We start from the raw sequence: 24991 nt of genomic DNA on the forward strand, positions 1-24991 counted from the left end.
TTGGTTTTGTTATTTTTATTTGTTTAGATATTTTTTTGGTTATTTCAGTTTCACCTCTTTTAAACTAGATTAAAATACGAACAGTTGGTCTTGGTTACGAGCTGAAATAAAACAGGTAAGATATTTCCATTTTTATTTCAGTTAATATTTATTTCATTTCAAGTAACAATTTGTGTTAAATGGAAATAATTTTAAATGGAAAATGCCCTTTTTAGGGTTTGTGTTTCTGTGAAACAACAGTCTGTGTGTGTGTGTGTGAGACTGTGAATGTGAATGTGAGTGAGTGCACACGTGTGAGAGAGAGGAAGTGGAAACACAACATGTGTGTGTTTGTGCACCTGGTATTCATCACGTTATGGGGACCAAATGTCCCCACAAGGATAGTAATACCAGTAAATATTGACCTTGTGGGGACATTTGTGAGGTCCCCATGAGGAAACAGGCTTATAAATCATGCAGAATGAGTTTTTTTGAGAAAGTAAAAGTGTGCACAGTCTCCTGTGAGGGCTAGGTTTAGGTGTAGGGTGATAGAAAATACGGTTTGTACAGTATAAAAACCATTACACCTATGGAATGAACCCATAAAACATGGAAACACAACATGTGTGTGTGTGTGTGTGTGTGTGCACCTGGTATTCATCACGTTATGGGGACCAAATGTCCCCACAAGGATAGTAATACCAGTAAATATTGACCTTGTGGGGACATTTGTGAGGTCCCCATGAGGAAACAGGCTTATAAATCATGCAGAATGAGTTTTTTTGAGAAAGTAAAAGTGTGCACAGTCTCCTGTGAGGGCTAGGTTTAGGTGTAGGGCGATAGAAAATACGGTTTGTACAGTATAAAAACCATTACGCCTATGGAATGTCCCCATAAAACATGTAAACCCAACATATGTGTGTGTGTGTGTGTGTGTGCACCTGGTATTCATCACGTTATGGGGACCAAATGTCCCCACAAGGATAGTAATACCAGTAAATTTTGACCTTGTGGGGACATTTGTGAGGTCCCCATGAGGAAACAGGCTTATAAATCATGCAGAATGAGTTTTTTTGAGAAAGTAAAAGTGTGCACAGTCTCCTGTGAGGGCTAGGTTTAGGTGTAGGGAGATAGAAAATACGGTTTGTACAGTATAAAAACCATTACGCCTATGGAATGTCCCCATAAAACATGTAAACCCAACATGTGTGTGTGTGTGTGTGTGTATGTGAGTGTGTGTGTGTGTGTGTGTGCACCTGGTATTCATCACGTTATGGGGACCAAATGTCCCCACAAGGATAGTAATACCAGTAAATTTTGACCTTGTGGGGACATTTGTGAGGTCCCCATGAGGAAACAGGCTTATAAATCATGCACAATGAGTTTTTTTGAGAAAGTAAAAGTGTGCACAGTCTCCTGTGAGGGCTAGGTTTAGGTGTAGGGTAGGTGTAGGGCGATAGAAAATACGGTTTGTACAGTATAAAAACCATTACGCCTATGGAATGTCCCCATAAAACATGGAAACACAACATGTGTGTGTGTGTGTGTGTGTGTAGCCACAGGCAGAGCTGCAGCATGTTGAGTCTTGCACAGGGAAACGCCTCAGATCACACATACACACTTCAGAAGAACTGAGCTCTTACATTTCGTTCATTCAGTCATTATTCACTTCATCTTTTTTCATTTTCCCATAGATCACTGGAGCTGCTCTCAGTGTGTCTGCACTCATACGGATCCATCCGTGATTTGTGTCCTTCATTCCACCGGAGTCTGTTGGAACGGATCAGATTTCAGTGGAATGAAGAACACGACACATGGAGAACAACATCTGGGAAAAACGCAGTCTGTGGACGAGACCACATTCAGATCAGCGTCTTTGTCCCGTGTGTCACCCGACATCAATTAATGTTCAGTAAACGTGTGAATGTAAAGTATGGATTACAAATAAATGAATCTGGGAACGAGTATGACAAAGATAATCATTTCTATACATTTAGAAATAAAGTTTGTCTCACACAAGCGCCACCTGCTGACAGATGCAAGAACATATACAGAAACATGAGTATGTGTTCCCAGCAAATGTGAAATGAAACAATGGCTCCTTTTTAACTCATAAGTGTACTGTGCATCTATACCCATCCATCAATCTACAAATCATCCTCACTGTCCATGAAAACCATAAACCTTTTTTTAAACATTTAAACAATTCAGGAACTAAATTCTTGTCCACGGTGTCGCAACATTATTAAAGACGGCTGAGACATAACAAGCCCTTAATTGTTTCCCACATAGTCAATGTTTTGTCGTTTAGTGTCCATCAGTCACTGGGCTGAGCTGCGTCCGAGAGCGTCTTTGGCTCTTTCCCACAATTCAACTGTTTATTGACCTTCTTGTTGGAGACGATGATCACGACGGGACTGACGGCGGCGTACAGAGACGAAAAGAAGATCCTCAGATCTGAGACCAGCGAGGAGCCCAGCGTCTGAGGCACAGTCAGTGTATAAACCCACAGTCCGTTGTCCACCCCGTAAAACAGCACGTAGAGCGTGACGAGGGTGACGACGGTGAGAGCGGCGCGGCGTTCTGAAGACCTCGCCCCGCCGCCCCGCAGACCCTTCACCTGGCGGCTGTGGCGGTACAGGAACACCAGGATGACCAGGCTGGCCGTCGCCATCAGAGCCATCGGCACCACGTCTCGTCCCACTTGCGCCGCGCCGTTGGCGTCCCGCGACAGTTTGGACGGGAAGCTCAGGAAACAGAACTCTACGTTTATCCCGTTCTGCAGGAGTCTGGAATCGTTCCGGGCCCCGATGGCGAATATCAGCGGGGCGGCGCTCATGGAGGTGTTGATCAGCCACAGCGCCAGGAAGACGACGGCCAGGTACTGGGCGAGCAGAGAGCGGGCCGCGGCCCAACGCGATCCCGGCGGAGCGACGCTCAGGCACTGATACGCGCTCAGAACGAACGTCAGCCAGATGGACAGAGACCTGGTCGTGCGGTAGACGAAGATGACCGCCTTGCAGCCGGTGTCGTTGAACACGTTGTAGATCTCGAACGTGGCCAGAACCTCCAGCAGGCAGCGGATGCCCACCACCATCAGGTTGGCAGACGCCAGGTGCAGCACGATGGCGTCGGCGGGCGAGAGGCGACCCTCGTGATATGCCACCGAGACGAAGGCACAGATGACGGCGCCGTTGCCCGGAACGCCGGCCGCGGCCAGAGACAGGAAGAGCAGGCCGCGCGTCAGAGTGTCTGAGTTCATCTCAACTGCAGCTCGAATCGAAAGATTCCCCACCTCAGAATCAGCCTCCGTTTTATAGTCTAGCTCCGGCCATGGGGACGTTCAGGTACGGGACGGTCCAGTGACTCCAGACCTGAGCTCAATTATCTGAATGATGTGCAGTTGAGTGATTCTGTCACAGACGCAGTGACGGCGTAACTCAACCAGACTTAGGAGACTCTCTCAGGTCATGTTCATCAAATGTAAAACAGTATCAAGATTTGACAAGGCCCAGTGTTTGACCTTTCCCGATCACGCCCCCATCTCTCTCCCATTTCACTTCTAGTCTCCTCTACACTGTCTTATCATAATCAGGACATGGGAAATCAGGGATGGGTCATGATTCCTAAAAACTGATAAATAAGAGCATGCATCAAAAGAGTTAAAGAGCTGAAGTACAAATCCGGTTCGCATCTGTTGGCGTGTTCGTCTGGCCCGAGGGAATCGTGGGTCACTGATATCACGATACATGAAGAACTCATTACTGCCACAACAGAAAACAGACCAGCCCAGACCTGCCGTAAAGCATCCGCTCATCCCAGACCTCCTCATTACAGAGCATGTTTGCAAAGATTTAATTAGCTAATGCTCCTAATGTTTTCTAATTATCTCACGAGGGACACCATTAGCGGAAAATTACACAACAGCTGCTCTCGGGGACAAAAAAGATACTTTTGTTTGCGTCACGAACCGCGTTAGGCATTTAAAAATGCAAATGGACCACATTTGTCAGAAATATAAATGTGAACAAAATGAGAAATGCAGCGAAAAAGTCAGCGAAATCATCATCTTTCAGTTCAAGAGTAATTAAGATGCACCTCAGCTGGACGCTTTGTTCTCCTTTGTGTCTTCTTGTGGGTTTTCGGGTTCCTGGCGGCTCCCACGGGAGCATTCGAGGCTTTATATTCAGCCGTGGAATTCAGAAAGAGCGTTTGCACGCTCGACCTCTACATGGATCTATGCGTCACCATCAAAGGGGTCTCGTTCCTCCTGCAGACGGGTCTGGGGATCCTGGGCAACGCGCTGGTCCTGCTGGCCTACGTCCACATCACGCTGACCGACGCTCAGCTGCAGCCCGTGGACTCCATCCTGTGCCACCTGGCCTTCGCCGACCTGCTGCTGCTGCTGACGCGCTGCGTCCCGCAGACCATGACCGTCTTCGGCATGAAGAACCTGCTGGACGACGGCGGCTGCAAGGTGGTCATCTACGCCTACCGCATTGCCCGAGCGCTGTCCGTCTGCATCACCTGCATGCTGAGCGTCTTCCAGGCGGTGACCGTGGCGCCGGCGGCCGGCCCGCTCCTGTCGGGCTTGAAGGTCCGGCTCCCGCGGCTGGTCGTCCCCACGTTCGCCGCGTTGTGGTTCCTCAACATGGCCGTCTGCGTAGCCGCCCCGTTCTTCTCCGTCGCCCCTCGCAACGGCACCGTCCCGCCGTTCACCCTCAACCTGGGCTTCTGCCACGTGGACTTCCGCGACAACCTGTCCTACGTGATTAACGGGGTGGCCGTGTCGGTGCGCGACTTCGCCTTCGTGGGCGTGATGCTGGGCTCCAGCGGCTACATCCTGGTCCTCCTTCACCGCCACGGCAGGAAGGTGCGGGGCATCCGCCGCTCGCAGGGCGCCACGATGGAGACGCGGGCGGCCAAGACGGTGGTGATGCTGGTGGTTCTGTACGCCGTGTTTTTCGGCATCGATAACGTCATCTGGATCTACATGCTGACGGTGCCGCAGGTGCCTCCGGTGGTGGCCGACATGAGGGTGTTTTTCTCCTCGTGCTACGCCTCGCTCAGCCCGTTCCTCATAATTTCGTCTAATAAGAAGGTCAAAGCGAGGATGGTGTGCGCCACCTCGTCGGACCAGGAGCGGCAAGCGGAGGACAACAAGGACTCAAAAGCTGCCAAAAACTGAGCTTAACATAAAGTCTTAGATTTGTAATATTGTCACAAACACTATAAAGATCTCATATAATATCAGATACTATGTATAATATGTGAGCCTGGACCATGGGTGTATTTGTAGCAATAACCAAAAATACACTGCGTGGGTCAAAATGATTTGAAAAATGATTTTTCATTAGGATATTAAGTAAAGACTATGTTCCATAAAGATATTTTCTAAATTATCACCGTAAATATATCAAAACTTAACTTTTGATTAGAAATATGCATTGCTACAAACTTCATTTGAACAATATTTTGAATAAATAAAGGTGATTTTCTCAATATTTAGATTTTATTGCACCCTCAGATTCCAGATTTTCTAATAGTTGTATCTCAGCCAAACCACACATCAGTGGAAAGCTACTCATTCAGCTTTCAGATGATGTATAATCCTCAAATTTAAAAAAAAAAGACCCTTATGATTGGTTTTGTGTGGGTGATTGTATAATTGCAGGTACATTTGGTGGAGTTTATCACTGATAACATAGTGGGTGATTTAAAATCTTTTAATCATGATTTCATTGGTGTCATGTGCTCTTAGCATTTATGCTAGCAAGTGTTCACAGTTTTGTTACTTAAAGGATCAACTGTGTTTATGAACTAATTTCACAAAAATAATGAAAATGTTTGAAATCTCATAAACATTATTAATCATTTTTTTTTACAATAAAATAATTACTGGATATTATACATAATACATATTTTGATGAAAACTCATTGGCCTAAGTGGATGGTTCTGTGAAACATTTTTATTTTTCATTTTTTTCTTGGTTTCAGGTGTTGAAATGTAAGGACTGTTTGTCTAATGAAACAAGGAGAATTTTTCCTGTTATGATTTATTGTTTTTTCTACACATTGCATAATTAGTCCGTAACAGAGTTGACAAATGTGACCCTGGAGCACAAAACCAGTCGTAAGTATCACAGGGTTATTTGTAGCAATAGACAAAAATACATTGTAGGGGTCAAAATTATAGATTTTTCTTTTATGCCAAAAATCTTTAGGAAATTAAGTAAAGATCATGTTCCATTAAGATATTTAGTAAATTTCCAACTGGAAATATATCAAAACTTAATTTTTGATTAGTAATATGCATTGCTAAGAACTTCATTTGAACAACTTTAAAGGTGATTTTCTCAATATTTTGATATTTTTGCACCCTCACATTCCAGATTTTCAAATAGTTGAATCTCAGCCAAATATTGTTCTATCCTAACAAACCATACATCACTGGAAAGCTTATTTATTAAGCTTTCAGCTGATGTATAAAGCTCAGTTTCGAAAAATGTTGTGTCCAGGGTCACAAATAATAATTTACAAATGTGTTTTTGTTTTTTTTCGTTTTCAATAAAACACCTTAACTTTTTGAAATGCCAAATGTATCTCCACTAATAAATGAGAAGCTGGAAACCGAAACGCGAAGACTCTTATTTTGACGGGTGGTTGCTCGGTCGCCATTTTGGCCGAATGTGTCTGGCTTCAGGCGCGCGCACTGAACCGACCCGGAAAACTCGAGCGGAGTTAAACAGACGGTGAGCGGCAATTTAATGTGATTTTCTCTTCATAACGCTTTTGAAAAAAGATGAACGACTGTTATTAAAGTTCCCTCGAGCGACAGAGTCAGGCGCGGTGTTTAAGACTCGGTGATTTGAATGTGTTTATGAGAAGAGTCGCTCACTTCCGCTTGTAGCCTGTTAGTGTTAGCATCGACATCTACCGCACGAACAGACATTCAAAGTTTTAAAGGCGAGAACTTGTTTATATGCGGGAGAAATAAAGCTGTGAGTGTCATAATAAACATGATTTCACTCTGCTGCTGTTGAGCGTCTGCGTTTAAACTCGAGAAGAGCTGGAAACCGCACATAAACACTGAGGAAACTGCGTTTATATTCACATTAACAGTCACTGAACACAGTGTTTATCAGTTACTGATGTTTCTCTGTGACACTGTTCTTAATGTCTCGGCATTTATTGTTGTGAAGGGGTTTAGTATCATGGAAACACAAGAAAATCAGCTCATTTCATCCCAAAGCTCTACAAACAGTTTATATAATGATAATAAAACTCAACCCAGTGACAGTGAAGCCTGTTTTAAGACATTTAATCATTTAGTGACTGTTAGTTAGGGTTAGTGTTGTATGTTCCGTGACTGTTGTTTCTGTTCTTTTACTGTTTTTCACTAAAAAAGGCGACAGTTCCGTGTTTTCTTTGATTATATTCAGTGTTTGTGAACACTGTTACACTTTAATTCATCTTCATAACAGTGGATCAGTAGATGCTGTTTACATTTTATATTAAACTGTGAATTGTTATTTTTATCACTTATTTGAATATATATATATATATTTTTATTTCTAGTAGTTCAGTGTTTGTTTTTCACTGGATATAAAAGTTCGTCAAGATAAACTTTAGATTGGTTTGAGAAAGTCTAGCCTGAAATCTTAAAGCAGCTGTAAAAGTTTTAAACTTGATATAGATTATATGATGATTAGTATGTAGTCAGCTTGTTTCTAGCATGAACAGCAAGTTACTAGCAAGTTCTTAACATGTTTTTAGCATGACTTTAAAGTTATTAGCATGTTTCTAGCATTATTAACATGTTATTAGCATGACTATCATGTTGTTAGCATGTTTTTATCATGATTAGCATTTTGTTAGCATGTTATTAACATGTTTCTAGCATGACTATCAAGTTATTAGCATGTTCTAACGTTATTAACATGTTATTAGCATGGCTAGCATGTTGTTAGCATGTTTTTATCATGATTAGCATTTTGTTAGCATGTTATTAACATGTTTCTAGCATGACTATCAAGTTATTAGCATGTTCTAACGTTATTAACATGTTATTAGCATGGCTAGCATGTTGTTAGCATGTTTTTATCATGATTAGCATATTGTTAGCATGTTACCTACATTTCTAGCATGACTAGCAAGTTATAACGTATCCAATATTATTAACATGTTATTAGCATGACTAGCATGTTGTTAGCATGCTTCTACCATGACTAACAAGTTACTAGCATGTTTATCATGATTAGCATTTTGTTAGCATGATTAGCATTTTGTTAGCATGATTTGCATATTGTTAGCCTGTTACCTACATGTTTCTAGCATGACTAGCAAGTTATTAGCATGTTTCTAGTATAATTAACCAGTTAGTAGCATGTTGCTAGCATGTTATTAGCACGACTAACAAGTTTCTAGCATGTTGTTAGCATGCTTTTATCATGATTAGCATATTGTTAGCATGTTATTAACATGTTTCTAGCATGACTAGCAAGTTATAAGCATGTTTCCAGCGTTAACGTTATTAGCATGACTAGCATCTTGTTAACATGCTTCTACCATGACTAACAAGTTATAAGCATGTTTCTAGCGTTATTAACATGTTATTAGCATGACGAGCATCTTATTAGTATGATTACCAAGTTACTAATATGTTTCTAGGATTATTAACATCTAGCTAACATTCTGCTAGCATTACTAACACGAGCAGCACGTCATTTCATCCCAAAGGTTCGTTTAGCGTAATAACGTGTGTGTGTGTGTGTGTGTGTGTGTGAATCTCCTCCAGCACAGAAATGGCCGCCATCCGTAAGAAGCTGGTGATCGTGGGCGACGGCGCGTGCGGGAAGACCTGCCTCCTCATCGTCTTCAGCAAAGACCAGTTCCCCGAGGTTTACGTGCCCACGGTCTTCGAGAACTACGTGGCCGACATCGAAGTGGACAGCAAGCAGGTAAAGAGCGAGCGGTCCGCGCGGCCGTGAGCGGTTCTGGCACGGCCATGCTAACGCTAGCGTGTGCGTGTTGCAGGTGGAGCTGGCGCTGTGGGACACGGCGGGTCAGGAGGACTACGACCGTCTGCGGCCGCTCTCGTACCCCGACACGGACGTCATCCTCATGTGCTTCTCCATCGACAGCCCCGACAGCCTGGGTGAGTCTCTAGCCACGCTCGCGCCGACCTCACGCTTCCGTGCTCGCTCTGACCTTTGACCTCTCTGACCCCGCAGAGAACATTCCTGAGAAATGGACTCCGGAGGTCAAGCATTTCTGCCCCAACGTTCCCATAATCCTGGTGGGCAACAAGAAGGACCTGCGCAACGACGAACACACTCGCCGCGAGCTCTTCAAGATGAAGCAGGTGTGCCGTGTTTGCCATTGGCTGAATGTGTGCAAAGCAGGACTTTTATTTTGAAAGCCAATTCTCATCTTTACATTTGTGTAATAAGTAATAGAAAAATAATGCTGTTAATAGTTAACCATAAACCATTCAAAATAAGAGTCCGGCTTGTAACTGAAGCCAAAACCTTTTTATTTTAAAACTAAAAAATCTAAACTAAGAGAAAATATATAGACGCATGTGACGACAAACTAAAAATAGTGAGAAATTCTTTAAAAAAAAAAAAAAGAAATTGCAAAATTGCACATTATGCAAAAAACATTTTTTTTTTCTGATTAATGTTGGCATTTAGTTGATTTTACTTCATTCTTTTGATTGTCTTTTATATCGATTGAGCTCTAATTGACAGTTTTAACATGTTAGTGCACCGATGTCAGTGCATTTGTATATTTTGTGACCCTGGAGCACAAAAAGTATCATGGGTGTATTTTTTTTTGTAGCAATAGTGAACAATACATTGTGTGCGTCAGAATTATCTATTTTTCTTTTATGTCAAAAATGATTTAGCATGTTTAGTAAAGATCATGTTCCATGAAGATATTTTGTAAATTTAATAATCGTAAATATATGAAATCAAAAATTGTTTAGTAATATGCATCGCTAAGAACTTCACTTAGACAAGGCGATTTTTCTCAATATTTAGATTTTTTTGCACCCTCAGTTTCCAGATTTTTTTTTCAGCTTTCAGATGACGAAGGATGTAAAAAAGGATTTTGCAGTGCGTTTCCACTGTAATCTGTCACGAGTTGCTTTCAGTATTATCGCTGTAAGCGAAGCGGCGTCGGGTTTTCGCTGTGCTTTCGTGACGTCTGTCCGTCTGTCCCGCAGGAGCCCGTCAAGCCGGAGGAGGGCCGCGACATGGCCAACCGCATCTGTGCCTTCGGATACATGGAGTGCTCGGCCAAAACCAAGGATGGCGTGCGGGAGGTGTTCGAGATGGCCACCAGGGCGGCGCTGCAGGCCAAGAAGGGCAAGAAGAACAATAAATGCCTGCTGCTGTAAACGGACTGCGCTCGCCTCCATTTTATTCCTTTTAACTGAATCAGTTCATCTAGTGTTGAGAGTTTATGTCAGTATTTAACGTTTCTGTTCGTACGCCACTGAATCCTACGCCACATCCAGACTCAAAACACAAATATGCAACGACGACTTCGAGAAAAAACAGATCAGGACCAAGGTGCGCTGCTCACCCGCGGACGAGACTTGAAATGCATTCTTTTGTCTTTCACAATAAGCAGAATTTGGTATGTTTGTGTATTAAAGCCTTTATAAGACGCGTTTGCTGGTTTGTGTTTCTTGTGCTTTGATGGCTGAAAACATCATGACGTGGTGAAGATTCACCCTTTATTTCACAAACCGTTACTGGAAAATGAACATCACGCACGCACACACAAAAACAGATTCTGTAAATAAATTTCCTGTGTAAAAATAGACATGACCGCCCAGAATGTGAGCTCCCTTGAGATTTTATAATGGGGGTTTCAGTTCATGAGAGCACTGCAAAAAAACAACTCTTAATGTGGTATTTTTGTCTTGTTTTCTAAACATTCCTACATCAAGATACATTTATAGGAGATGCAAAACAAAAAAATGATCAAAATGAAGTGAGTTTAGAACTAATATCTGACAGTGGGGTCTCAAAAATCATCTCATTTTGATCCAAAGGATTTTTTTCTTAAGCATAAACTTCATATCTTAAGTCATTGTGAATCTACAGTAAATGTGTCATCATTTAAAAATGTTTAGATATTTGTTTGTGTAATTCAAGTCTAAAATAAGGTCTGTGGTAAACATAATTCATCTTAGATGTTTTGTTTGACAGCATCCACATACCGAAGACATTATTTTTAAAGCTGTATGTTTGTAACAAGTATCTACATAAGAGGGTTTGGGTTGTGAACGGCTGCTGTTCACATCGCACAGCAAAAACTGTCGTCAGCTTACGCTGATCACAGACCAAACTGAAAAACCCCATAGGAAGTGCTTGAGGTGAAACTGTCTTCTCAGCCGCAGAGAAGCTCAGAGCTGCTGGAGGTTTTGCTTGAGACGTCAAAATAGTCATTGGTTTTTCTTTGCCGGCGCTCTGGCGTGTGCGATGAGTACCGGCAGGAAGGCGAGCAGCACGATGGCCCAGCCCAGCAGAGGCCGGTAGAAGATCCATCCGGCGGCGATGGTGAGCAGCGTCAGCGAACAAGAGACGCAGAGCGCGAAGATCTTCAGCCCCGCAGACACCAGCTCCCTCAGCACAGGAACCCAGTCCACTGGAAGAGAGAGAGAGAGCGTCAGGACGCGACCATCACCCGTCAGTCCTGAGTGTGTGTGTGTGTGTGTGTGTGAATTACCCAGCGTGTAAATGATCCGCGTGCTCAGACTGACGCCCAGAAACATAAGCACCCAGCCGCCGAGCCTCAGCGCCCACGTCTTCATGTTGTTCAGCTGATGTTCTTTAGCAAACACCTCCTGCGGGAACACAAGCACACGCGTGAGCGTCACATCTGCGGTGAGAATCCGTGCGATCGGCGCGACGTGACACACCTTTGCCGACAGTTCGCCCATGTACAGGATCTCCAGCACATCACCGGAGCGCGTCTCGAAGGGCTTCAGCTGATCGCCCTGCTGCATCGCCACCACACTCACCTACAACATCAGTAACGTTTGACAACAAACTTGAAGTTGGCTTAAGAAAGCCTAGCCTGAAAGCATGTTGCTAGCATGATTAGCAAGTTACTAGCATGTTTCTTCGCATTCAGAAAAAGTGATGCATGTGGTTGGCCATTCATACCTTATGGGCGGGGCCAGGATAGACTCCATCGCCACTCAGACCGGCGTAAGCGAAACGAACGCGCACATCTCCGACCTGCACCGACAACATGACAGCGGTCATCATGGAACGCAATGACGTTTGCAAGAGTGTGTGTGTGTGTTCGCTCACCTCTGGACGTCGAGGGTTTGCCGTGTGGTAAAAGTAATCGTCGTACACCGTCAGGAAGGTGTTCGTAAGAGGAACAGAAAGTCCTTGGAGACTCAGCGTGTGAAAGTCGGTGATCTGGTCCACCAGCCCTGGAAACACACGCTCAACCATCAACACGCTAGCAGCGGCACGAGAAAGAGCAGCGAGAGCGCGTGTTACCTTTAGACAGGAAGAGCCTCCCGACCCAAACGTCCTGAGCCACGACCGTAATGCTCTCCACCGCCATGGCGCTGAGAAACGACACAAACACGTCAGAAACACGCGGCGCCGCAGCGCTCGTCACAGCTCACGCCGCTCACCTGGGGTTCGTGTGACCGACCTCCTGATCGAAGTGCCTGCTGCTGATGACCTCTGACTTCCATTCGGTGTCTGCAAGAAACACAAGCTCAGTGAGACGCCCGCGAGACGCGCCGAGAAACGGCGGCACGACACTCACTGTAACTGTACGTCGTTTCGGTCTTCTTCTCTCCGTTCTCTTCATAGTCCCTGTAATGAATCAGACAGACGTGATGAATGTGATGAATGTGAGTGAACGTGATGAAGGTCATGAATGTGATGAAGGTCATGAATGTGATGAACATGAGTCAATGTGATGAGTGTTAGTTGATGAATGTGGTAAGTGTGAGTCAATGTGATGAACAAGAGTGACTGACGAATGTGAGTAATTGTGATGAATGTGAGTGAATGTGATGAGTGTCAATGAATGTGATGAATGTAAGTGAATGTGATGAATGTGAGTGAATGTGATAAATGTGAGTGAATGTGATGAATGTAAGTGAATGTGATAAATGTGAGTGAATGTGATGAATGTAAGTGAATGTGATGAACATGAGTGAATGTGATAAATGTGATGAATGTGATAAATGTGAGTGAATGTGATGAGTGTCAATGAATGTGATGAATGTAAGTGAATGTGATGAATGTGAGTGAATGTGATAAATGTGAGTGAATGTGATGAATGTAAGTGAATGTGATAAATGTGAGTGAATGTGATGAATGTAAGTGAATGTGATGAACATGAGTGAATGTGATAAATGTGATGAATGTGATAAATGTGAGTGAATGTGATGAATGTGAGTGAATGTGATGAACATGAGTGAATGTGATAAATGTAAGTGAATGTGATGAATGTAAGTGAATGTGATGAACATGAGTGAATGTGATAAATGTGAGTGAATGTGATAAATGTGAGTGAATGTGATGAATGTGAGTGAATGTGATGAACATGAGTGAATGTGATAAATGTAAGTGAATGTGATGAATGTTAGTCAATGTGATGAATGTGAGTGAATGTGATGAATGTAAGTGAATGTGGTGAATGTGATGAATGTAAATGAATGTGAGTGAATGTGATAAATGTGAGTGAATGTGATGAATGTAAGTGAATGTGATGAACATGAGTGAATGTGATGAATGTGAGTGAATGTGATGAACATGAGTGAATGTGATGAATGTGAGTGAATGTGATGAACGTAAGTCAATGTGATGAATGTGATGAATGTAAGTGAATGTGATGAATGTAAGTCAATGTGATGAATGTGAGTGAATGTGATGAATGTGAGTGAATGTGATGAATGTAAGTGAATGTGATAAATGTGAGTGAATGTGATGAATGTGAGTGAATGTGATAAATGTGAGTGAATGTGATGAATGTAAGTGAATGTGATAAATGTGAGTGAATGTGATGAATGTAAGTGAATGTGATGAACATGAGTGAATGTGATAAATGTGATGAATGTGATAAATGTGAGTGAATGTGATGAATGTGAGTGAATGTGATGAACATGAGTGAATGTGATAAATGTGATGAATGTGATAAATGTGAGTGAATGTGATGAATGTAAGTGAATGTGATGAATGTAAGTCAATGTGATGAATGTGAGTGAATGTGATGAATGTGAGTGAATGTGATGAATGTAAGTGAATGTGATAAATGTGAGTGAATGTGATGAATGTAAGTGAATGTGATGAATGTAAGTCAATGTGATGAATGTGAGTGAATGTGATAAATGTGAGTGAATGTGATGAATGTAAGTCAATGTGATGAATGTGATGAACGTGATAAATGTGAGTGAATGTGATGAATGTAAGTGAATGTGATGAATGTAAGTCAATGTGATGAATGTGAGTGAATGTGATAAATGTGAGTGAATGTGATGAATGTGAGTGAATGTGATAAATGTGAGTGAATGTGATGAATGTAAGTGAATGTGATGAACATGAGTGAATGTGATAAATGTGATGAATGTGATAAATGTGAGTGAATGTGATAAATGTGAGTGAATGTGATGAATGTAAGTCAATGTGATGAATGTGAGTGAATGTGATGAATGTGAGTGAATGTGATGAATGTAAGTGAATGTGATAAATGTGAGTGAATGTGATGAATGTGAGTGAATGTGATAAATGTGAGTGAATGTGATGAATGTGAGTGAATGTGATGAATGTAAGTGAATGTGATGAACATGAGTGAATGTGATAAATGTGATGAATGTGATAAATGTGAGTGAATGTGATGAATGTGAGTGAATGTGATGAACATGAGTGAATGTGATAAATGTAAGTGAATGTGATGAATGTTAGTCAATGTGATGAATGTGAGTGAATGTGATGAATGTAAGTGAATGTGGTGAATGTGATGAATGTGAGTGAATGTGATAAATGTGAGTGAATGTGATGAATGTAAGTGAATGTGATGAACATGAGTGAATGTGATAAATGTGAGTGAATGTGATGAATGTTAGTCAATGTGATGAATGTAAGTGAATGTGATAAATGTGAGTGAATGTGATGAATGTGAGTGAATGTGATGAACATGAGTGAATGTGATGAATGTGAGTGAATGTGATGAACGTAAGTCAATGTGATGAATGTGATGAATGTAAGTGAATGTGATGAATGTAAGTCAATGTGATGAATGTGAGTGAATGTGATGAATGTAAGTGAATGTGATAAATGTGATGAACATGAGTGAATGTGATAAATGTGAGTGAATGTGATGAATGTAAGTGAATGTAAGTGAATATGATGAACGTGAGTCAATGTCATGAACGTGAGAGAATGTGATGAATGTAATTGACTCTATGCACGATCACTTCCGCGTTTGGTCTCAGCCCGCTCAGTTACATCCGGTGCAGCACCGGAAGCCGTTTTCGCTATTGGTTATAACTGTGTGAAACTGGAGCAGGAGAGGATTACATACTTAATTCGCTGTTTACAAGAGCTTCCCTGCATAACTGTAAATGACGTTAATCGTATCGTGAGGCAATTAGCTCAACAGTAAGAAAGAGAAGGGCTTCAAATGATATATTTAGAATTACATCGACAATTTTGAGGGCGAGTATTCTCATGCTGTAATGTTATGCGAATATCGATTGTAGTCATCTTCGTTTCTCACAGTTTATGTCTTTGCATGTATGTATGTATGTATTTATTTATTTATATATCTAGTTACATTTTATGTACATTGTTTGCATCTTATGTGATTTTTTTTTTTTTTTTATTAATATACATTTTGGATTTTACTTTATGAACGTTACTAACTATAGGTAATATCTCAGTTTCTAGTAAGGATCAGGTGACAGAGAGATCTGCGTGACAGCGACATGTTTCAGGTCGATGAGGAAATCAGAGAAGCCCATAGTTTGAGACTAGGAGGACACAATCAAGACTTTAGCTAATCAAAGTTAACGTCAAAGTCAAAGCACCGATCGACCTGTGTTGTGCCAGATGTTGCTTGTGCTTGTGCAGCCACAGCAGAACTGTTTTGTGTCTCCGAGCAACACAGCGGTGTTTCCTTACTGAATAAATCCACGCTTTTTAACGAATCAAGCGAGTCAGTGATTCAGCAATCCAGTCATAAAGGCAGTTGCTTGCCTCCTTTCTGAATGAATCAGCTGTTTGAACGAATCTGTTGAACTCACTTATTCAAACTTTTTGCTGCCACCTACTGGTTTAGTTTCAATTTATTTTCATTTCATTGCCTACAGGTGTAGAAAACACACAATAATAATAATAATAATAATAATAATAATAATAATAATAATAATAAAACGAACACAAATAATCATTTAATATTGTATTTAAACAACATCACCGTACATGAAAAGTTTAACACTGTATTTAAGTTATTTATATTGACATTTCTGCATTATAAATGTTCAGTTATATTTATATGTTTACATTACTGCATTGCATCTGTTCAAAGTTATATATAGTTACATGTTTACAGTATTGTATTGAAACTATTATATTTAAAAGTTTACATTCCTGCAGTGCAGGCAAAATTGTATAAAATATACGTTTATATTATGTCTTACGAAAATAAATCTAAAATCATCAATCTTCAACAAATGTTATCTTGTCTTTAATCCTTTGCCCAAGCTTTCACTAATGGGCCATTCTGGTAATTACTATAATGTATAACTATATAATACTACATTGTAATACTTAAATTATAAATCGCTGTCAAATTAATCTTATAAAAGAGTTTTGCCGCTAGTATATTTCGCTATAGAATGCGCTATGCGGAAGTAAATGGGCTGGCCGAGATTCTACCGGAAATACATCAGCAGCGTTCGTGCATAGAGTCTATTGCGGCAGCTGTGACACACACACACCTGCTCTCGCTGTACTCCACCCACTGGTACATCTCCACCCGCCTCTGCAGCTTCACCGCCTGCACCGACACAGCGTAGTTTGGGTCGTACAGCGGCTGCAACACAGACACACGTCAGTTAACGAATTAATTCAGTTATGGGCAGTCATGGCCTAATGGTTAGAGAGTCTGACTTGTAACCCACAGGTTGGGGATTTGAGTCTCAGAGCTGGGAGGAATTGTAGGTAGGGCGAGCGAATGACCAGTACTCTCTTCTACCTTCAGTATCATGACTGAGGTGAGACTCTTGAGCAAGACACCGAACCAAATAATAAATGCAGAGCACAAACTCAGAGTATGGGACACCATATGCGGTTCACACTTTCACTTTCACTTTTTATTACATCATTCAGGTGCTGTACATCAACACAATCTCTCTACTGAAACTGTAGACGACACAGAAAACAATATCAGTGCATTAGGTTAAAATTATCCAGACTGCTAAATTCAACTGCTATTTAGATTTTTATTCAAATTATTCACACATATGTTAAATAAGTGTTGAAGTTGTAAATTCAACAGAACATACATACACTATATATATATATATATATAAAGGCCTTTCTGACTATATCTCACAATTCTGAGTTTACATGTTACATATTTTATTATTATTATTATTATTTTTTTTTTTTTTTAATTCTTAAGACTTCACATCTCACAACGTTTTTTGGTTTTTGTTTTTTTCGTTTTCACCATGGAATAAATGTTAAAAAGGCTTCTCAGAACTGTGAGTTTATAACTTGTGACTGTTTCCTGAGAATTGTGAATTGTGAGGTTCTTTTAAATTCCCTGTACACTGCATATATTTATTGAAACGCTCTTCTCTGTGGTTATTTTTTCCATCTCATTATCAAGTTTTGGATAATGAATCTTTCCTGCATTAAACGTTACGTCACGTGACATTGTTTACAAGCCAAAACCTCATTTATTGTTTGAATTAAAACAGCACAGTATGAAGATCGATGATGATGATTTGAGGATCAATAGGTTCATCTGTGGTTCAGGTGTCATTACCTGCGCGGTCCGCAGCGGCCCGGACAGGTGAACCAGACGACCGTGATTCTGAGGGTCCAACATCACATCCGGATGAAGGGACACGACCTGATTGAGACCCTCATCCAGAGACTTGGCCGTTTGCACAGAGCGCCCCTGCAGACACACGTGATTGGCAGATCGATCACTGACTGACTGACTGATTGATTGATTGATTGATTGATTGATTGATGATCTCACCTCATTCGTGAAGAGCACGTAGAATGACAGCGTGAACAGACACACGCCCGCGATCACGCCGCCGGTGCTCGCGCTCAGACGCTCCAGGAACCCGGGGGTCTGGCGCGCGTGAACGCGCTTGTGCTGCTCACCTGAAAACTGACAGATGACAGGTGAACACAGACACACCGACAGACAGAGAGAGTTATTGCGGGTGAACGCGACTTACTGCTTCAGTCATCGTGTGTCAGGAACTGATCCACTCGACCGCGAATGTAAAGTAATTCAACAACACTGGCGGGAAACCGCGACTAACGCGCATTTAAAAGTTCCCTTTCTGATTAAACTATCGCTTTGAAACGACCTTATAGGGTGAGAGAGCGCGAAACTCACTAAACTCGACTGGTTAAACGAGTCAAGGAAGTGTCTGGCGCGGAGCATGCTGGGAAATGTAGTCATGTTCGCGCGGAGCGTGCTGGGAAATGTAGTCCTATATTGTCATACTGTACAGTTCTGAAATTATATATGAAGAGTTCAGATGCAAAAGCCTCTAAATCCATCTGACGTGTTTCTTTAAAATGAGCGTTTGTTTCCGGTTACTTTGTATCGGTTTCTGTGTAAGCACTGGCACTTCTGATTGGGCTGATGCTGGAATTGAGCGAGTTTGAAGTAAGAGTAGTTGATGGCCCTGTACTGTGTGTCAGGAGCATTCACTCACTCTCATTATCTCATTTTTGACTGAGATGACTTTTAGCTGGTTTTGCATTCCTAACTCTTCATATACTGTATAGCAAATCTAAACCGATTGTTGCAAGATGTAAATATTATAGTCCAGCTTTAATCTGATGAATGCAGCTATAGGACATGAAGATATGAATATTAACATTTGCATGAAATGTTGTAAAAAACTCAGTGCTCAGTTCATGTATGGACGCTAATATATTGTTATATGTCAATCAGAAACATTGTTTTCTTACAATTATTGTTTCATTATTATTAAAGTTAGTTGTACATTAAAAATGTAACAAATGTGTGTAAATCTTGAGTCTGTGGACAGTCCTGGTGAAAACCAGCATATGTTGGTAGGTATGTTTTGATGCTGGTTTAAGCTGGTCATGTTAAATCAGCATCAAAACATACCTACCAACATATGCTGTTTTTTTCGCCAGTCTGCAGACAGACGGTGTGTGTCAGTGATCCTCATATGATGTGGGGATTATGAGTTTAGGATAATATAATAATCACACACACGGCTGAGGCAGGCGGATGAAGTGTGTGTCTGGATTCGCTCAGAGAGCGTCAGGATGCCGGAGTTTGATGTGATTGTTCTGGGAACCGGACTGAAGGTAAGAAACATTCACATCCTGATCTGAGATCAGACTAGATCCAGTCCTGCACGGTTCAGCTCCAACCTGATTCAGGACTGAGCTCTGCAGGACTGAGTCTGAACTAGATCTTCACTTTATTCAACTCGACTTCAGACTGATCGCTAGATGTGTGTGTGATGATCAATAATGTGAGTGTGCTGCAGGAATGTGTTTTATCCGGACTGATGTCAGTCAACGGGAAGAAGGTTCTTCATATGGATTCCAACCCGTATTATGGAGGAGAAAGTGCCTCAATCTCCCCTCTGGAGGAGGTATCTAGACATGACAACACACACACACACACTCACCTGTCATACACACGTTCATGTTTGTTTGTTCTTCTGAACAGCTTTATAAGAGATTCCAGGCTTCTGATTCTTCGAAATCGATGGGGCGCGGGAAAGACTGGAACGTGGATCTGATTCCCAAGTTCCTGCTTGCAAACGGTGAGAGCCGTGTGTGTGTGTGTGTGTGTGTGTGTACAGCTGTGATGACAGTGTTTCATTCAGGTCAGCTGGTGAAGATGCTGCTGTACACCGAGGTCACGCGATATCTGGACTTCAAGGTGATTGAAGGCAGTTTTGTGTACAAAGGAGGGAAAATTCACAAAGTCCCCTGCACTGAGACAGAGACACACAATTCAGGTAACACTGTGATTATGGTTTTTATTCATATTTTGAATTAGTTTTTCCATTTTCATTTTTGTTAAGATTGTTGTCTTTTAGTACAACGGCATTTTAGTGCCATGTTAAAAAATAAAAAATCTAAAAGTACGAGATTAAAGTCGTAATATTTTGAGAACGAAATCTAAACGTTTCGCGAACGAAGTCGAAATGTTTCTAGAACGAAGTCGAAATGTTTCTAGAATGAAGTTGAAATGTTACGCAAACGAAATTGCAAGTTGAAACATTTCTAGAATGAAGTCGAAACGTTACGCGAATGAAATCGCAACGTTACGGGAATGAAATTTAAACGTTTCGTGAACAAAATCGAAACGTTTCTAGAATGAAGTCAAAACGTTTCAAAGTCGTGGCACTAAAATGCCGTCGTATTTAGCACTTAAACTAAACTGTGTTTTTATGGTTTTACTTTTAACAATATTAGCGCTGGTGTTTTTCTCCAGATCTGATGGGGATGTTCGATAAGCGGCGTTTTCGCAAGTTCATGTCCTTCATCCTGAACTTCGAAGAGAACGATCCGCGGACGTATCACGACATGGACCCGCACAGAACCACCATGAGGGACGTGTTTCGTCACTTCGACCTGGGCGACGACGTCATGGAGTTTACAGGTCACGCTCTGGCCCTTCACGTCAACGACGAGTGAGCGACGCCAGAAAACACGTTAGGCACACGCATAATACACAATATTTGATTTGAAGAAAAAAAAAAGATTCCTCATTCTGGAAAATATAGAGAGAGTATACAGTATCAGTAAGAGATAACACTTCACGTGCCAGTGTCTTCTGGGAAGTGAACTGCTGTCAGTAACATTGTGTGTGTGTGTGTGTGTGTGTGTGTGTTTTAGTCAGCAAGGACATAGAATTTAGCAGAGACGCTAGCACCTTAAGTTCATCTGCTTCTCCCATTTGCTCTATCACTCTATATAGACCAACGCAATAAGATACAACAATAATTTCTCAAACATTTATTACAATATATACTGATAAATGTCAGATTCACTTGAGGTGACTGGATGCTTTCAGCTAATTCCTATTGAACTGCAGCTCAAACTATTTCAAATCTAGTGAATTAAGCTACAAACTCCATCATAATGCACAATGTTTCCATCTAACATGTATTTTGAGCTGCAGCTCGTCATATTAATGCAGTGTTTCACTAGTTATCAGTAAACCGGTTACCACACCTCAATATGGAGCAGATTTGTGTTGGATGTTATTTTTGGAGTGGAAATATGGATATTTTATATGAAAACATCATACTTTTTCGCTCATTTCAGTTAATGCCACTAAATTAACGAGCTAAGTCAGTAGTAGTACTGACAGTGTCGTGTAAACATGACTGAAGATGTGAAAAATGGAGAAACAGACAAACTGAATCAATTGAGTGAGTCATTTACACTGGAACTGCTCCGATTGATTCAATCTTGTGACTTCAATCATTCAGTTCAAGCGATTCACTAGCAAACACCAGATCAAAAGAGCCATGCAATTTCGAATTTCAAGATCGCCTGTAACGATTTTTAAAAAGCATGTATTGTGTGGAGTAAAACGCAGCTTTTTAAAAAAATGTTGAATCAGTTGCGTCGCAAAATGATTCAATGTTTTGAAGCACTCCAATCGGTTCGCTTGTCGCAAATCATTTGATTTAAATCGGAACTGCGGATCATTTCGGCAGTTGAATGACTCGCGATCTGTGCTCCAAAGACCCGATCTGAAATGATGGTTTGTGAATTCGGAGCACGTGAATCATTTGATTTAGATCGGAACTTTGCGTATTGGGAATCCTTTTTATTCAGATCTCAACTTCGGGGCGGGTTCGCAAATCATTTCTTTCGATTTTTTAAATTAAACAACAGAAAACATTAAGACATTACTACAGTACAATTATTCATAATTATATGAATAATTAATCATAGTAAAAGTGTTTGTAACTATGTTACAACCATGTAACCAACTTTGAATAAAGAAAAGAGAGGTTTAGAGCCAGATTTCTGTGTATGTATGTGAAATTAAGCTAGCAGGAAACATAAATGAATTAGGTTTTATTTTCCTGAATTCTCTTTTGGTCAGTTATCTGGAGCAGCCGTGTGTGAAGACCATAAACCGGATCAAGCTGTACTCCGAGTCTCTGTCGCGCTACAATCTCAGCCCGTATCTCTACCCGCTGTTCGGTCTGGGCGAGCTGCCGCAGGGATTCGTCAGGTAAAGTGACGTTCACACCTCTCTTCACGTGAATGTGGTCTCACACGTGACACGCGTGTCGCTCCGCAGGCTCAGCGCCGTCTACGGGAACAGCTACATGCTGAACCGCCGCGTGGACGAGATCGTGATGGAGGACGGGCGAGTGGCTGCGGTCCGATCCGAGGGCGAGGTGAGCACAAACGCACCTTCGTTATCGCACCATCCCGATGACCGTGATCTGACCGCGTTTATGTCTCGATGAAGGTGTTCCGCTGTAAGCAGCTGATCTGTGACCCGAGTTACGTGCCGGAGCGTGTGAAGAAGGCCGGGCGCGTCATACGGGTCATCTGCTTACTCAACCACCCCATCAAAAACACCCACGACGCCAACTCATGCCAGATCATCATCCCGCAGACGCACCTCAACAGGAAGTCAGGTGACACGTTTGAAATGGAAAACACTGGCGTACTCATTGCATTTCTGCATTTCTTTTTCCATCCTCTGCACATTAACCAGTGATGATTGTTTTTGCAAATCAAGCTTCAAATCAAGTTCAGTTTCAGTCGTTTCTGGCTTCAAAACCCCACTATTAATTTATGGTTTACGAATCCTTATTCAGATCGGAACTTCAGAGTGGGTTTGTGGATCTTTGATTCAGATTGGGACTTTGAAGTGCGGATCATGAATCAATTGATTCAGATCGTAACTCCAGAGTGTGGATCATTTGATTCAGATCAGAAATTTAGAACAGGTTTGTGAATCATATTGATTGGGTTCGCAAATCATTTGATTCAGATCGGAAATTCGGAGCAGGTTCGTGAATCGTTGATTTTGATTGGAACTTCAGAGCACAGATCATGAATCGTTTTATTCAGATCTGAACTTCGGAACTTCTTAGCAGGTTTGTGAATCGTTTGATTCATATTGAAAATTTGCAGCAGGTTTGTGAATTGTTTGATTCAGATCTGAAATTCAGAGCAGGTTTGTGAATCGCTTGATTCAGATCAAAAATTCGGAGCGGGTTCATGAATCATTTGATTCAGATCGGAACCTAGAGTGAGTTTGAGAATCATTTGATTCAGATCAGAAATTCGGAGTGAATTCGTAAATCGTGTGATTCAGATCAAAACTTCAGAGTGGGTTTGCAAATCATTTGATTAAGATCAGGAGCGGGTTAGTGAATCGAATCATTTGATTCAGATCAGAAATTCAGAGCAGGTTCATGAATCATTTGATTGGGTTCGCAAATCATTTGATTCAGATTGGAAATTTAGAGCAGGTTGGTGAATCGTTGATTTCGATTGGAACTTCAGAGCGCAGATCATGAATTGTTTCATTCAGATCTGAACTTCGGAACTTAGCGGGTTTGCAAATCATTTGATTCAGATCAAAAATTCAGAGTGGGTTTGTGAATCATTTGATTCAGATCAGAAATTTAGAGTGGGTTTGCAAATCATTTGATTCAGATCAGGAGCAGGTTAGTGAATCATTTGATTCAGATTGGAACTTCGGAACGGGTTTGTGAATCGTTTGATTCAGATCAGAAATTTAGAGTGGGTTTGTGAATCGTTTGATTTATATCAAATCTTCGGTGTGCAGATTGCATGTTTTTTCTGAATTTTTTTTTAATAAACAGCACTAAACAGCAAACCATTAATACAGCACAGGTGAAAAAACAAAACCCAGAAAAAGACAAAGTATACAAATCTCAAGAAAATTAACCGTGGTTCTACTACAGTAAAAGTGTAATAATCATAGTTGTTGGTTTTGTTTTTTGCATAACCACAGTTTTACTACAAATACCATGGTTAGTGTAGCGAAACCATGGTTAATTTGTGAATACCTTTAACTATAGTACCCATGTTTTTTGGAGTAATGGACGTGCTCCCAGATCAACAACAACAAATCATAAATACATGTACACCATCGAGGACACAGAGTGTGTGACAGGGCTGCTGTGGTGTTTGTGCGCAGATATCTACGTGTGTTTGCTGTCCTACGCTCATAACGTGGCGGCGGAAGGCAAGTACGTCGCCGTCGTCAGCACAATGGTGGAAACCTGCAACCCGGAGAAGGAGGTTCAGCCCGGTTTGGCCCTGCTGGAGCCCATCATGGAGAAGTGAGCAACAGCACCTCAACCGTGGTGTTTGGTTAACGTGTCTCTCACGGTACGTTTGTCCCACAGGTTCGTGTCCGTCAGTAACCTGATGGTCCCGACGGACGACGGCCGCAGGAGTCAGGTAACAACAAACGCGAACGTGTGAACGACATCAACTCTAACGGGTGAAGAAACGCCACTGATTGTGTTTCTCATCTAGATCTTCGTCTCCCGCTCGTACGACCACACGCCGCACTTCGAGAGCGAGACCGACGACATCATGGACCTGTACCGCCGCGTCACCGGCTCAGAGTTCATCTTCAGGGATCCCAGAGATGCCGACGGAGACTCCGACGAGTGAACGAGCGCCAAATCGTGCACGATCGTTCATCCGTAGATTAGCATCTCATACTATTTCCGTCATGCACAGTTATGCGG

At 41.7% G+C, this 24991-nt stretch overlaps 5 protein-coding genes across 7 annotated transcripts; 3 read left to right on the top strand and 2 right to left on the bottom strand.

Moving 5' to 3' along the window:
• Window positions 1–2296: 2296 nt before the first annotated feature.
• On the bottom strand, window positions 2297–3241 carry LOC127157375 (olfactory receptor class A-like protein 1). The gene has a single exon (XM_051100612.1). The coding sequence runs from the start codon at window positions 3239–3241 to the stop codon at window positions 2297–2299; it is 945 nt and encodes a 314-aa protein (XP_050956569.1).
• A 969-nt stretch (window positions 3242–4210) lies between these two features.
• On the top strand, window positions 4211–5167 carry LOC127157394 (olfactory receptor class A-like protein 1). The gene has a single exon (XM_051100633.1). It carries the CDS (start codon window positions 4211–4213, stop codon window positions 5165–5167), a length of 957 nt encoding a protein of 318 aa, XP_050956590.1.
• Window positions 5168–6620: 1453 nt separating this feature from the next.
• On the top strand, window positions 6621–10660 carry LOC127157396 (rho-related GTP-binding protein RhoA-B-like). 2 transcript variants are annotated; one of them, XM_051100637.1, is made up of 5 exons: window positions 6621–6731; window positions 8782–8939; window positions 9016–9136; window positions 9213–9343; window positions 10211–10660. In XM_051100637.1, exons 2-5 carry the CDS (start codon window positions 8784–8786, stop codon window positions 10382–10384), a joined length of 582 nt encoding a protein of 193 aa, XP_050956594.1. In that variant the 5' UTR covers window positions 6621–6731; window positions 8782–8783; the 3' UTR covers window positions 10385–10660. The 2 variants fall into 2 exon arrangements, with proteins under 2 accessions (XP_050956594.1, XP_050956593.1); XM_051100636.1 differs by having other exon boundaries at window positions 6630–6731; window positions 8777–8939.
• A 447-nt stretch (window positions 10661–11107) lies between these two features.
• LOC127157391 (transmembrane protein 43) lies at window positions 11108–18666 on the bottom strand. The gene is made up of 12 exons (XM_051100626.1): window positions 18455–18666; window positions 18247–18384; window positions 18028–18162; window positions 16973–17067; window positions 12790–12839; window positions 12653–12722; window positions 12513–12583; window positions 12315–12442; window positions 12165–12239; window positions 11918–12019; window positions 11725–11842; window positions 11108–11643 (listed from the first exon to the last, which is right to left on the bottom strand). Exons 1-12 carry the CDS (start codon window positions 18464–18466, stop codon window positions 11441–11443), a joined length of 1197 nt encoding a protein of 398 aa, XP_050956583.1. The 5' UTR covers window positions 18467–18666; the 3' UTR covers window positions 11108–11440.
• zgc:112334 (uncharacterized protein LOC619199 homolog) lies at window positions 18310–24939 on the top strand. Of its 2 annotated transcripts, none has more exons than XM_051100624.1 (12): window positions 18310–18398; window positions 19395–19571; window positions 19757–19864; window positions 19942–20038; window positions 20102–20236; window positions 20716–20914; window positions 22345–22476; window positions 22546–22645; window positions 22720–22891; window positions 24430–24574; window positions 24641–24695; window positions 24774–24939. In XM_051100624.1, exons 2-12 carry the CDS (start codon window positions 19530–19532, stop codon window positions 24912–24914), a joined length of 1326 nt encoding a protein of 441 aa, XP_050956581.1. In that variant the 5' UTR covers window positions 18310–18398; window positions 19395–19529; the 3' UTR covers window positions 24915–24939. The 2 variants fall into 2 exon arrangements, with proteins under 2 accessions (XP_050956581.1, XP_050956582.1); XM_051100625.1 differs by lacking the exon at window positions 18310–18398 and adding an exon at window positions 19263–19307.
• Window positions 24940–24991: the final 52 nt, after the last annotated feature.

Source organism: Labeo rohita, unplaced genomic scaffold, assembly GCF_022985175.1.
Source record: "Labeo rohita strain BAU-BD-2019 unplaced genomic scaffold, IGBB_LRoh.1.0 scaffold_106, whole genome shotgun sequence".
NCBI lineage: Eukaryota > Metazoa > Chordata > Actinopteri > Cypriniformes > Cyprinidae > Labeo > Labeo rohita.

Excerpts from the sequence above, each read along its gene's own strand:
- LOC127157396 (XM_051100636.1), top strand. The coding sequence starts at position 6,667 with ATGTGTCTGGCTTCAGGCGCGCGCACTGAACCGACCCGGAAAACTCGA. Across the intron at positions 8,940-9,015 it reads TCGAAGTGGACAGCAAGCAG|GTGGAGCTGGCGCTGTGGGA; the intron begins GTAAAGAGCGAG and ends TGCGTGTTGCAG. Across the intron at positions 9,344-10,210 it reads AGCTCTTCAAGATGAAGCAG|GAGCCCGTCAAGCCGGAGGA; the intron begins GTGTGCCGTGTT and ends TCTGTCCCGCAG.
- LOC127157375 (XM_051100612.1), bottom strand. The coding sequence starts at position 3,241 with ATGAACTCAGACACTCTGACGCGCGGCCTGCTCTTCCTGTCTCTGGCC.
- LOC127157394 (XM_051100633.1), top strand. The coding sequence starts at position 4,211 with ATGGATCTATGCGTCACCATCAAAGGGGTCTCGTTCCTCCTGCAGACG.
- zgc:112334 (XM_051100624.1), top strand. The coding sequence starts at position 19,530 with ATGCCGGAGTTTGATGTGATTGTTCTGGGAACCGGACTGAAG. Across the intron at positions 19,572-19,756 it reads TTCTGGGAACCGGACTGAAG|GAATGTGTTTTATCCGGACT; the intron begins GTAAGAAACATT and ends AGTGTGCTGCAG. Across the intron at positions 24,575-24,640 it reads CTGGAGCCCATCATGGAGAA|GTTCGTGTCCGTCAGTAACC; the intron begins GTGAGCAACAGC and ends TTTGTCCCACAG.
- LOC127157391 (XM_051100626.1), bottom strand. Across the intron at positions 17,068-18,027 it reads GGCCGCTGCGGACCGCGCAG|CCGCTGTACGACCCAAACTA; the intron begins GTAATGACACCT and ends TCTGTGTTGCAG. Across the intron at positions 12,240-12,314 it reads CAAACCCTCGACGTCCAGAG|GTCGGAGATGTGCGCGTTCG; the intron begins GTGAGCGAACAC and ends TTGTCGGTGCAG.